The sequence below is a fragment of the Vombatus ursinus genome, unplaced genomic scaffold (assembly GCF_900497805.2).
Source record: "Vombatus ursinus unplaced genomic scaffold, bare-nosed wombat genome assembly UNPS02014973.1, whole genome shotgun sequence".
In the NCBI taxonomy this organism is placed as follows: Eukaryota; Metazoa; Chordata; class Mammalia; order Diprotodontia; family Vombatidae; genus Vombatus; species Vombatus ursinus.
In genome coordinates this window covers 11,573,615-11,587,385 of record NW_020954751.1, presented here as the reverse complement: position 1 = coordinate 11,587,385, position 13,771 = coordinate 11,573,615, and the positions used below count along the sequence as shown (strand labels likewise).

Genomic DNA, 13,771 nt, shown 5'->3' with positions numbered 1-13,771 from the left:
ACTTAGAGAGCGGGGTGGTCTTCAGGTGCCCTGCCTCATAGAAGCTGAGATGACCAGTGACGTAGCCTTTGGAGGTGAATTTGGTGGGACTAATGAAATGCAGGAACTGGACTGAGTTAGTATCCTAATCTCCACTCCCCAAAAGAGAAATAGTATAGGGGAAATTATGCCTCCCAAGATATTGGGGAAAATGTTTATACCTTCTAAAAGCTTTGAAATAAATTTTCAGTCATTTCTTACTCTTTGTGACCCCTTTGGGGACCTTCTTGGCAAATATACTAGAATGGTTTGCCATTTCCTTCTCCACCTCATTTTACAGTTGGGGGAAAGGAGGCAACCAGGATTACGTGACTTGCCCAGGATCACAGAGCTAAGAAACATCTGAGGCTAGATTTGAACTCAGGAAGATGGGTTTTCCTGTCTCCAGGCCCAGTACTGTATCCACTGTACCACCTAGCCACCATTGTAAAAGCAATTGATTTTAAATTGTTAAATAGAACTAGGGTACTCATCACTGGTCCCCAGAAATGGAGGGACAGAGCTTGAGCAATGTTGGAAGAGAACAGAGATGCCACAAAGGGAGATGTAACCTATCTGGCTTGAGAAAGTAGGGTAAAAAATATACTACACACACACAGATGCTCAAAAGAGCATCCAGAGATAAGGTTTTCATTCCCTGCTGTTTCTGACCTGGAGAAGAAGGGCTCTCTGCCTCATTCTTCATCTAGGCCCTTATTCATGAGGAATAGAGCTTCTGCCTGCAGAACAGAAGGTTCTGCTGTTTTATTTATTTCTTTAAAAATGTTTGGCACTGTCACAATTTTGACACATTAGAGGAGTGTTGGAAGGCTTACATAGACTGATGTATCATGGAGTAAGAAGAACCAGGAAAACAATATGCACAATGACTAGGACAATGGAAATGGGAAAAAAGGAGTTTTGAAACTAGACACTATGCAATCATAATGACCAAACTTAGCCCCTAAGAAGAGGAGAAAAAATATGTATTCCTTTCTTCTTCATAGATGCAAAAGTCTGTGGGTGTAGAATATTACATGTGTTATCAGTCACAGTTGATGTGTTGGTTGATTTTCCTACTTTCTTTTCTCTTTCTTTTCCTTTTTATCTTTTGTTAACAAGGGATGGTTCACTGGGTAGGGGAGATATAGTTGGAAACAAAGGCGATTTTGAGAGGGAAAAGCAAAGATAGCAATAAAAACAAGATAAATAAAATACTAAAATATATCCTGCAAAAGGAAAGTCATTTTCCGAATACCAAAAAAAAAAAAAAAAGCCTCACCTTTTTTGTGAAAAAGGGTCTGTGGCCTGTAAGGAAGGACAAAAGTACAGCTCTCAGGTGTGAATGTAAGGGAATTGTCACATCTCTGAGCTTCCGGGAAGAGTGTGCAGATGAAATCCCCACTGCTGGTGTTCTGTACCTCCGCCAGCTGACAGAAAGTGTTTTCCTGAGCACAACCTACAGACAGACAAGAGGTATTTGGTTTTGAAAACTGCTTTTATCTGACTGGCTTCTGTCTCCCTCTACCCCTGGTCCAAAAACCTACCCAGGGAGTCAGTGAATCAATTAGATCAGTTAGTCAGCCAACATTGGCTACAAACATCTTTGCAAATCAATTCTTTGATTTTTGTCAACTTTTCATCATTACATGCAAAAAGAAGTTTCCAAAAACTGCTCAGCCCAATTGTCTGACAGGGAAATTGAAGGTTACGGAGTAAGATTTTAAAACATTGTTTGAGCTACCCTGAACTCGGTGACAGCTCACCAGTAAATGTATTTCTTCAATCCATTTCATCTTTAGTTTACATTATCACGTCAAGTTCGGGCAACTCTGGGGTTCCCCAAACTTTCTGTGGGTAGGACTTGTTTTTTTTAAACTTTATTTCTTTGAACCTTTGAGATCAGTGAGGAAAGAGATGGAAGGTATTATCTACGGGGAGTTCCTGAGTGGGTGGGGGAACCCAGGGATTCCCCATCTGCATTACCTTCCTCCCCCTGCCTTAGTGTCTAAAAGATTAAAGGGGGGGAATGGAATCAAGGGTGATGGGGAAGCCCCTGTGGAAGAGGGATGCCAATAAGCCACAAAGAGTTAGAAGGAAAGATGAGTGATAGCTACAGTTGCCCTCATGAAATTAATCCAGTTGCAACCTCTCCTATATCCTTAACAAATTCCATTTTACATTGTATTATTGGAGTAGATAAACTCATATATTTTAGAATGTAAGCTCTATTAGGGTATAGATAATGTCTTTCATCTTTATATGGCCCCAGTACCTAACTTAGTGCTCTCTACTCAATCAGAGAAATAAGCATTTATGAAGTGCCCACTATATGCCAGGCACTGTGCTAAGGACTAGGGATACAAAGAATGGCAAATGGCAGTCCCCGCTCTCAAGGAGCTCAGAGTTTAATGGAGGACATAACATGAGAACAATTATGTACAAATAAGCTATATTCAGGATGAAATTGGAAATAGGATGCTTAGTACATAGTTGCTGAATTGAATTGATTTGTTCATGATTGACCAATTGGGATCACTTGGTGCACCTTATTAGGAAATTTGATTATGTTCACTTTAGGACTTGATTATTCATTGACTGCTTAATGTCTGTTTTATATACTTATGGAACACCTAGGATTTGAGGGGCACTGTGATAGACATTGTGAGAGAAAAAAAAAAGATGTAGAAGGCATAGTTCCTATAGTCAAAGAGCTTCCAGCCTACTTGGAGAGATGGGGAAAATGAACAACAAAAGGCATAACATGGTAAGTGCCCAATTAGTGGTATGGCCAGCATGTGCTCTAGGGGTTGAGAGGAAGGAGGAATCACTGTCGGGTGGGGTGATGAGGGAGGAGGTAGGTAGGGTTTGAGCTAGGTGTGGATAAATAGGTCTGGTGGTGGAAAGAGGGAAGGATATTCTAGACATTGAAGAGTAAAAGTGAGGGAGTGATGTGTTTGTGGCGTTTGAGGGCACAGTAAGGAGAACAATTCCTTCAACATAATTCTTCAACCTACTGCATCCTCAAACCATCTAGTACAGGGCTGAATATGGTTTGAATGGAATCTTGTATGTCTTACAATAGATTCTATGAATAAGCTAGGGATGTCTGATTCTACAATTGGCAAGGAGGCTCATTGCATCAGAGATTTCTTACGAGAGAGACACCACAGATTTGCCTGCTGGACTGAAAACTGAAGCTTGAAGAGCCAGTACTGTTGGCTGGGCATAGTTCTGTTTCCATCTATGAGAACAAGCTCTGTGTCCACTTGGGAGAAAAGCTCCATTGTTGAATCTGAAAAAGAGAAACTGTGTTGAAAGGAAACTGTATGTGGACTTTAATCTAAAATCACAGGACTTTTAGATAATATTTATAAAATACTTAGCACAGTGATGCTTATTCCCTTCCCATTTTAGAACTGGAAGGGACCTTGCTTTGTAGAATGTTAGAACATCCACCAGAATGTTCAAGCTAGAATCAATCAAATAAGAAGCATTTTAATCATTAGGGGGCAGATAGAGTACTGGACTTGGGATCTCAGGAAGGCCTTAGAATCCTATCTCAGACTTTTAGTAACTGTGTGCCCTTGGGCAAGTCACTCAACTCCTCTAAACCTCAGTTTCCTCATCTGTAAAATGGGAATAATAATATCAGCTACTTCCTAGAGTTGTTTTGTGAAGATAAAACGAGATATTTGTAAGGTGCTTTGCAAGCCTTAATGTGCTATATAAATGCTATAATAATTATTATTATTACTATCATTATCATTAAATTATATAGATCTAAACCTACATCTTAGAGGCAATTTGGTCCAACTCCTTAATTTTACAGATGAAGAAACTTAGACTCCAAGAAGTAAGGTGACTGATTCAAGGTCATAGAGAAACTAAGTGTCAGAGTCAAGAATATAAACCCAGGTCCTCAGTCTCAAAATCCATCAGTCTTTGCACTGTCCCATACTGCCTGTCATTTATTAAATGCCTATTATTTGCCAGGCACTGTGCTAGATACTGGGGATATATGTATAAAAATCAAAGTCCTTTTCCTCAAAAAGCCTACAACAGAACCTTATTAACAGGGAATGTCAGAACACAGAATAGTAGAGCTGGAAGGAATCTTAGAGACCATCTAGTTCAGTTTCTTTATTTTATATACAGGGAAACTGAGTCCCAAAGAAGACTTGCAAGAGTCACACAGAAGGATAGACATCTTCCAGGGAGACATCATTTTTGAGTGCCAGCACATTCTACCAGAGAGTATATCCATTCCCAGTCTAAATGCATGTTTCCAAAAGGGTGAGAAAACACCCTGAACTTTGGCAGTTGTAAGATTGTGGTACTGGAGATGAGAGGCTCAAAAGGACTATAATGAGGGGGGTACAATGAGAATGTCTAAAATAGAGCCCTTGTTTGTAGAGACTTCCTTTCATCCTTTTATCTGCATAGAAAATAGGTTAAGAGTATTAGCTAACCAACTTCTGAAACATCCTAGGGCCTGGCTCTCAATTCACTCAGAACCCAGATCCCAGTAGTGCCCCTGAGTTCTTTGGATCTGTGTAAATCTTTCCCTGGACCAGTTTCCACTTTCTACAAAACAGACTTATAAACATCAACTATTGAGTTAGTCAGTCAGTCAATTAATATTTATTAAGCACTTAAAATGTACCAACTACAGTGTTTACTAACATCACAAGAAACAGCTTACAAATGGAAGCAAGTAACAACAAAAATGACAATTGAAAATTAACAGGATCATAGAATGTCGAACTGGTTCTCTAAGAGACAGAAGGTTAGAATTAATTAGCACATGGAATGTTAGGAAAAGGTCCTTAGAACATAGGGTGTAAGAACATAGTACAAAGGACGTTAGAGATGAAAGGGCCCTGAGAACTAAAGAGGGTTAGAATACAAAACTTGACATTTTACAGCTGAAAGGGTCCTTAGATATTAGAACGTCAGAAAGTAGAACAGCAGGGCCAGAAGGGACTTTGCTGTTGTTATTCAGTCGTTGCTGACTCTTTGTGACCCCATTTGGGGTTTTCTTGGGGAAGATACCAGAGTGGTTTGCCATTTCCTTCTCCAACTCATCTTACAGATGACAAAACTGAGGCAAATGGTATTAAGTGACTTGCCCAGAGCCACACAGATAATGTCTGAGGCTGGATTTGAACTCAGGCCTTCTTGACTCCAGGCCTAAGGTTCTTTCCACTATACCACCTAGCTGCTGAAGGGACAATTTGTCATGGGATCACAGACTTAGAACCAGAAAGGACCTTAGAAGCCCTCCAGCTCAATCCCCTAATTTTACAGATGAGGAAATTGAGTCTCAGGTTGGTTCTTTCCCAAGATCACAATGCTAATTAATCACAAAGTCAGGACCAGGATGCTCATTTCCTGACTCCCATGCCCAGTTCAGTGTTCCTTCTACCTCAAAATAGCAGCAATGCAGCGTTACTGTAAATCTCCTCGTCTCATACCTGTGAAATTGAGTGGGCAGAAAAATGAGCACGGGATGAATCAAAAGTTAATTCAAGAAGCTGGGTCTCTTGATTTTCAGTCAAATGTTCCACTTGAGACTGTCAAACATTGAATATGTGTTTGCCTTCTCAAAAATGATTACCACGTGTTTTCTTTTGAAAGATAAGGCAGAAGCCTTCTTCCTTATCAAGATCCAGACTTGTACCTTCTCCTCTTTGCTCTCCCCACAGAGAGAGGTACCCTTTTTTGCACTGCTCTGATTATCAGGGAGGCCCCGCTAGCTGCAGCAGAGACCCCTGGGGGAGGATATGAGGGGAAAATGGGGATAGTACCCAGATATTGCCAGGGTCAAAAAAAAGAAGCAAAAAATGAGAAAGATTTTCTCCTTAATCACATTATTGTTTTGAGATCCAGGAACGTAATTGGCTGAGAAGATGCAAAATTGGTTAGGTTTTGTATTCTCTCCATTTCTCCCTCTCTAAGCCTCTGCCACCAACTTGCCAAATTGAACTCCTCCATAGGAGGAGATGCCAGATGAATGCAAGAGATACTTCCCTCTTGCAGTGAAGGATTTTCCATCCAACACGCTGCTAGATGGTTCATAGTTGGGGCTTCAATATTTGAATGGATCTCCTCAAGTATCTATGAAGAGCCAATCTCTTAAATGCTTGATCCACGGGTACTCACTGGCACTATTGGCTATTTAGTGCTAGCGAAAGCCTTTGGGCACATTTCTAGCTCTCATTTCTGTTTCCACACAAGCTTCAGAAAGAAGAGATCAGCCGGCAGCAGATAAATCAAAACACTGATTGGGTGCTTTTTAACCCACGTCAAATCAGTGTTGTCATATTCAATCTTTACAACAGCACTATAAGGTAGGGGCTACCATTACCCCCATCTTACAAATAAGAAATCCAAGACTAAAAGAAATTAAATGGCCTGCCCAGGGTCATACAACTAGTAAGTGTCTAAGGCCAGATTTGAACTCAGGTCTCTAAGAAGCCAAGTGCACACTCTTTGCACTGTGCCACACATCCTGTATACAGCTGGCTTTGTATATAACTGTTTACATGCTGTCTGCTCCATTCGATTGTAAGCACTTTGAGGGCAGGACTGTCTTTTGCCTCTTTTTGTATCCCCAGTGCTTGGCATGTAATAGGCAACATTCCAATAAATGTTGACTGATTGATTAAGAAGGCTTAGAAAATAGAAGGTCTCTTTCATCATTGACCTTCTGGTTTAAAAAGGGGAAATACACCTCCTTGTAGTTTCCACCCATTGTTCCTCATTCCATCTTCTAATTCAAAATAGAATGAGTTGAGTAACTCTAATATCTGGCAACCATTCCTATATTTGCATACAGCAACTCTGCCTCTCCCACAAATCCTTATTCTCTATAGGCTAAAAATCCTAGCTCCTTTGACTGATCTTGGCATGACACCCCCTCGGACGTCACCCATCCATTCAGGTGCAGAAGCCATGTAAATAATTTTGCTTGAGTGTTTTCCTTTGTATAAAAAAGGGCTCAGTGGAGATGGAGGTACTACATACAGTAACTGCTATCACATAAAATGCATAAATGTTATTTCCCCACTAAAGAATCAATAGTCTATGTGTGTAAAAAATCCACCACCAAACTATGGTTACCTGGTATTAGTTGAGTAACCCGTCCTTGAGCCGCATCCCGGCTACATTCTGTAGACTTTGCCTGAGTAGCCACATCTGAATCTAGAAGAAAAGAGAAATCAGTCACTCTGGTTCCATGCAGGAAACAGCAAGGATAAGCTGTCTAAACCACCAACTAGGATTCTAGTTTTAGCAGCCAGGTAGCACAGTGGATAGAGTGTTAGGCTTGGAGTCAAAAAGAGCTGAGTTCAAATCCAGGCTTGACTACTTTTTAATTCTATGATCCTGGGCAAATCACTAAACTTCGTTTGCCTCAGTCTCTTCAACTTAGAAATTGGGGATCATACCTCACAGGACATTTGTGAGGATCAAATCACAGAATATTATAAGGTACTTTATAATTATAAAGCACAGTGCTTGGCACATAGTAGGTACTTAACAAATACTTGTTCCTTTCCCCATCTTCCCCTTTCCTAATATTAAAAGTCAATCAACAAATATCTATTAAGCACTTGCTATGTGTCAGGTACTATGTTAAAAATTGGGGATTCAAAGAAAGGGGAAAAAAGTCTCAGCCTTCAAACAGTACATCCAGCTTTACATGAATACATTCATGGATCTTTTTAGGCAATCGGGGTTATGTGACTTGCCCAGGGTCACACAGCTAATAAGTGTCAAGTGTTTGGTCTGAGGCCAGATTTGAACTCAGGTACTCCTGACTTCAGAGCCAGTGCTCTATCCACTGCGCCACCAAGCTGCCCTCTCAGTCATGGATCATTGAAGTATCAATCTAAGCAATGGGTGCCAGAACGTTCTGAGTCACATAAAATGAGAGGAGAAATTAGGTAAGTAAGGTAGAACAAGCAGATAGAATTCTGGGCTTGAGGTCAGAAAGGCCAGGATTAAAATCCTGCTTTACATACACACAGTCAACAAGCATTTATTAAACACCCATTCACTATGTGCCAGCGCTACAAAAACTATCTGCCCCTGGGCAAGTCACTTACTTCTCTGACCCTCAGTTCCCAAAAAGTGGATAGCAATAGTGTTTGTGAGAATCAAATGGGATATCATATGTAAAGTGCTCTGCAAACCTATTACGTAAATGTCAACGAGTTCCACCAAAGACATTGGCTGGCTGAACTGTCAGTCAATAGCAAGTCAGCCAGTGAGGATTTTAATTGACTGTTACATGATGGGTCTGACTGATCTGCGTTCAGACAGCCTGTGGCATGAGGGACACAAGAATGTTTGAGGATGTTCTGTGGGTTTTCCCTTCTCTCTGATCTTTGAAAGGAATGATTATTAATAACCAATATCTTGGGGAGATTCAGAGGTCTCCACTTTTTCTAATTCCTCATTTAAAAAAGTTCAGCTTTCTTGAAGGACATTACTGATAATGAGATTGCTTTGATTCTCCCCATCTTGGTCAGACTCCAACCCAACTTTGCAAGAAATTTAATGTAGGATAGGGAAGTCCATTGTGTTCTACTCAAGCTTTGAGGGAAGACAGATCCTTTTCTCTTGACAGCCCAAGGCTGAGGGTGGTCTGAGTACAGATAATTCCTCTGTCCAGGGGTCACTCTAAGCCCCTTACTGAACACCTAAAGATATATAAGCTATGAGCTCACCACCATCATTGTCTCTAGTCTAAGAAAGACTACCAAATGACCAGCCTTTTATTAATAACCTGCTGATCTTATTAATAAAATGATTAAATTACCCAGAAACTATGTCTCTCAAACCTTTTTAAATGTCTCATCTTTCTTCTAATGTTTCAACATAAAGAGAGCTTTCTGGCCTATCTCTGTGAGAATGAAAAATGTTTGCTACTAACTTTGGCATACCTGAGAAACAATAGACAGTATTCAGATCCAAGACCACCATATTAAATGGTGTCTTCCTTTACATCCAATAAATAATGGGAAAAAGGAAGAAGATTTTTCTTGGGACCAAAACATCAGGAAATAAGAAACTGCTCCTGTATTCTCCAGCATCATTATTGCCCACGTAGAGTGATTGGAGAAGGTCCTAGGCAAAACCCTTTGAAATGCAAGGACCATCTTAAAAATGCAAATCTACCAGTGCCTGGGATCAGGTGTGTGCTGGAGCCAGGGGAATGCCCTCCTTAGAACAGATTGTTAAAGTTTCAGGGCAAGCACATATGCTTTGGAAATCTCCAAATGCTACAGATCTGGGCTTGATTTATTGTTTTGCTGTTTGTCTAGATTTAAGAAAGTAATGGAGAACATGTTAATAACAAATTAAACTTAAAAGTGTGTTGTATGAATTTTTTTTTTCAGAGAGCCGGTTATTAAACGGTACCAACACAACTCCTGCCCGAGATACACTTTAAGCCATTAGCAGAAAACATCTTGGCCTTTTGTACTGGGGGTGTGCCAAAGATGAGGTCTGCCAAGAATAGGATGCCCCCGAGAGAGTGGGATGAGGGGTTTAGGGGAGCCAGGAGCCAAGAAGGAAGAATCAGAATGGGATTCAATGAATGCTGATGGGGGAGGTGAGCAGGTTTCAAAGACAGAGATACAGGCCTAAAGTATTGGTTCCCAATCTTCTTTGTTCTGCAGACTCCTTTTAATAGCAACAAAAAAATGTCATTGTGAATAACCAGAGTAATTTAATACACTATTCATAGTATTCTTTTAGATTTATTAGTTAAGTGCTTACAATAACTAAAATGATAACAAACCTATAATACTTAAGCATACTGACGCCTATTGTCACAAGGAAAATATATATTTGTAACATATTTGCGTAATTATTTACTGCTTAAGGAGCCATTAAAGAATGTTTAGCCTGAACTCCTTGGACCATTGGGGAATTCTTGAACCACTGGGCTAAAGAAAATGCTTAGTGTCCTCACAATTTCTGTCAGGGCTTCAGGCCTGACTCACAGCATAAGCTATCCTCTCTCCCATCAGGAATGGCCTCAAGTGAGAACAGACAAGAACTATTGATGCTAAAAGCAAACTGCCTCATGGGATTTGGCTATGTCTACTTTAGGAACTCCAACTGCTAGTAGGTACAGTTTTTATCTCTCCGTGACTTAGCAAGTGGCCAATTTTGTCTACTTGGTTCCTTTCTTGTGTTTCCAAATCCTTTTTAATTTCGATGTCTTATCTGCTAGATAAGCAAAGGCCCTCCTATTTCTTTGGCTAGTCTTCGTAGCAGTGCACTTACTCTTGAGGTGAGCAGAGTATCCAGTGGAGACATATAGGGTAGTGAATGCATGATTTAATAAATGCATTTGCCCCCTCACATAAAAAACATGTTAATGATGTCAATCTATAGCTAGTGGAACACCATTGCTTCTGAGGAACCAAAAATAAGTAAAACACAGAGGACCACAGAGAGATGCATCGTGGGAATGAGCAGGATGCAATATTTAACCAATTAGGTACAGGAGTAAAAGATGTCATGAAGGAATTGTATGATACGAAAAGAGGATGGGCTGGGTATGTGGCAAGAGTGAGAGATGACAGGTGGACAATTAGGTGGTGTCCTTGTGATTTCTGGAGAAACTGAGGAAGACCTCCAGAACATTGGGTGGGGAATGTTTGGGAGATAATGGACAACAGTTACATAGGGTGGGCAGGTGGGGATAAGTTGCAATCCATAGGATTTTGGGGGCCTTCAAATCAGTGAGATTACAAATTGATTTGAGTATTGGTCCTCTCACACAAAACTCACCTTTCCAGAGATAAACCTCTTGGAAACTGGTAAAGAGACTTGGGTCTTCTTCAAGAGGCTCTGAACCTGGAAACAAAACAAAATAAAATTTCAAAAAGTTAAGATTGATTTTCACCTCCGTGGTTATCCTCATCCGCATTCTCATCCTCATCATCCCCATCACCATAACCATTACTATCACCACCACTTCACAAATCAGATAGTGAAACCTGTACCTCAACAGGAATTGTTGTTCAGTTGTTTCAGTTGTGCCCAACTCTTTGTGACCCCATTTGGGGTTTTCTTGGCAGAGATATTGGAGAGCTTTGCCATTTCCTTCTCCAGCTCATTTTACAGATCAGGAAACTGAGGCAAACAGTGTTAAGTGACTTGCCCAGGTTCACAAAGCTAGTAAGTATCTGAGACCATATTTGAAACTCACAAAGATGAGTTTTCCTGACTCCAGGCCTGGCAACTCTATCTGCTGCACTATTATACCCATTTAACAGATGAGAAAACTTAGGCTCAGAGATGTGACTTGGCCAAGAATACATAAGCTATGAAGCGGTGTTTCTGGAACTGCAGCCCAGCTCTTCTTAGTTCAGTCTTCCATCCATTGTCCCCATGTTGCTTCTCCTGTTCCTTTCACCAAAGTGCTTTGAAAAAGTTGAACTAGAAGCTTCTCTGCCCCTTAAATAGCTTCTGAATAGAGGTACCAGCTCTTCTTCCAGCTGCTGCTAATTTCCAGTGTGCAGTATTCTACTTAACATAGAATTGAAAGGCAAACATGGTCTGAATCACCCAAACCAAGCCTTTTCCCAGCAGTGCCTATAACAGGTGTGTTTATTACCACAGACCCTGCTTTGGGCCACAGACAGACCACAATTTCTGGGTAAGGCCCCCTGGACAATAAAGCAGAGGGTAATTTTAGATGCCACTCTTAGAGGTAAGCCTGGAGGTGAAGGGAATGACAGTGTCCAGAAAATACAGTAACTCCATCTCATCCATCCCTTACGCCTCACTTCCTTCCTTCTTTTATAGATTTTCCCCTGACTAGATTGTCAGCTCCTTGAGGACAAGGACTGTCTTTTACCTCTTTTTGTAACCCAAGCACTTAGCATAGTGCCTGACACATAGAAGACTTAATAAATGTTTGTTTAATGACTGATTTTCCAAAAGACCTTTCTGTATGGTCTTAAGTTGCATCACTTCTCTAGGACTCATTTGCTTCATCTGTAAAATGAAAGACTAATAACTTCTAAGATTTTTTTCTGATTCTATTATTAATTATAATTATAAAAGATTAATGGCAGCATTGTGGCACAGTGGATAGAGCACCAGGCCTGGAGACAGGAAGACCACAGTTAAAATCTGGCCTTAGACACTTACTAGCTGTGTGACCATGGGCAAGTCACTTGACCCTGTTTGCCTCAGTTTTCTCATCTGGAAAATGAACTAGAGAAGGATGGCAAATAACTCCAGTATCTTTGTCAGGAAAACCCCAAATATGGTCACAGAGAGTCAGACGTGACTGAAAAATGACTAAAGAACAACATAATAGGAATATAAATATAATACATTAATAACATATCATAATTCTATGATTCTTTGAAGAGGTGTTTCCAGAGACCTCCAGTCAGAAATGATCTTTCCCTTCTTGAACTTCCATTCCCATGCTTCATTCTGCATTTTATTCACTGCAATAACATTGCAACAGATTAAACGAACACATAATGATTTACTATGTAGCAGGTTCTGAGAAACACAGAGACTACTTAAGATACAAGTCCTGCCTTCAAGAAGCTTATGGTCTATTAAAAGATGACACCCATACTGTAATAAGAGTTGTAATAAACAATGTTACATTAAGTACATCAAAGAACTCCAACACAAAGTCCTACTTGTGGTCGGGGGTGGGGAGAGTGTGGAATCATATAGCAACTGAAAGAATAAGAAAGGCATGTGAAGGGATTCAATAGACATAGAAAACATTCTATGCACAGAAAATAGCCTGGACTGGTCTAGTATGGCTGTAACCTTGAGAGGAGAGAAGGAATATGAGCCGGGTTTGGAAAGGTTGGCTTCACTTTGGTTCTAAATGATTATAAAGGATTATAAAGTGTGAACTTTCTTCAGGAGGCCGTTTTATTGTTGTTATTCAGTTATTTCAGTCATGTCCAACTCTTCATGACCCCATTTTGGGTTTTCTTAACAAAAATACTGGAGTGGTTTGCCATTCCCTTCTCCAGCTCATTTTATAGATGAGGGAACCGAAAAATAGTGTTACATGAGTTGACCAAGGTCACATAGCTAGTAAGTGTCTAGGCTGGATTTGAACTCAGGAAGATTGAATTCCTGATTCCAGGCTGAGATCCAGTAACTGAGCAGGTATGAGAGGTGAAGACAAGCTAAAGTTAAGGTCAAGGTCACAAATATGGTAAAATGAACAAATCATGATGCCACAGATAATAGTAAAGTCAGGATGAATAGGTTAAGGAGTCAAGACAATTCACTTGGGTTTGGACATATTAAGTCTGATCATCCAGACAGAGATGTTCTGAAGGAGGTTGAATATGAGAGTCCAGGGGTCAGGAGAGGTCAGCACCAGATGCACAGCTGTAAGAGTCCCTATAGGATCCATTGGAGTTGACAGTAAAAGAGTAAGAGTGACATGACTATATCAATAGAGAAGAAAGTTGTTTAGCAGCAGAACAAGGTGTAGATTGAAGAGAGAAAATAGAACTAAAAGAACAATGAGGAGCCTATTTCTAGAATTCAGGTGGTTGATAATAAGAGCAAGAAGCAGAATGATGGCAGAGGGAAGAGTGAAGAAGGAGGGGAAAGATAAAGGAAGGATCACAGGCTAATAAATTAGAGCTAGATTAGAGATAATCTAGTTTTCTCTCTCTCTCTTTGTGTGTGTGTGTGTGTGTGTGTGTGTGTGTGTGTGTGTGTGTGTGTG

The 13,771-nt window shown here is 40.4% G+C and overlaps 1 protein-coding gene across 1 annotated transcript in view; it reads right to left on the bottom strand.

The window, feature by feature from the left end:
• The window catches only part of TG (thyroglobulin), a 371,783-nt gene that overhangs the window by 213,649 nt on the left and 144,363 nt on the right, over nt 1-13,771 (bottom strand). The window contains exons 28-31 of the mRNA XM_027845510.1: nt 10,831-10,896; nt 7,180-7,224; nt 3,176-3,349; nt 1,301-1,477 (exon numbers count right to left, since the gene is read on the bottom strand). Of these exons, the coding sequence (XP_027701311.1) occupies nt 1,301-1,477; nt 3,176-3,349; nt 7,180-7,224; nt 10,831-10,896 (462 nt within the window). The remainder of the gene's footprint in view (nt 1-1,300; nt 1,478-3,175; nt 3,350-7,179; nt 7,225-10,830; nt 10,897-13,771) is intronic.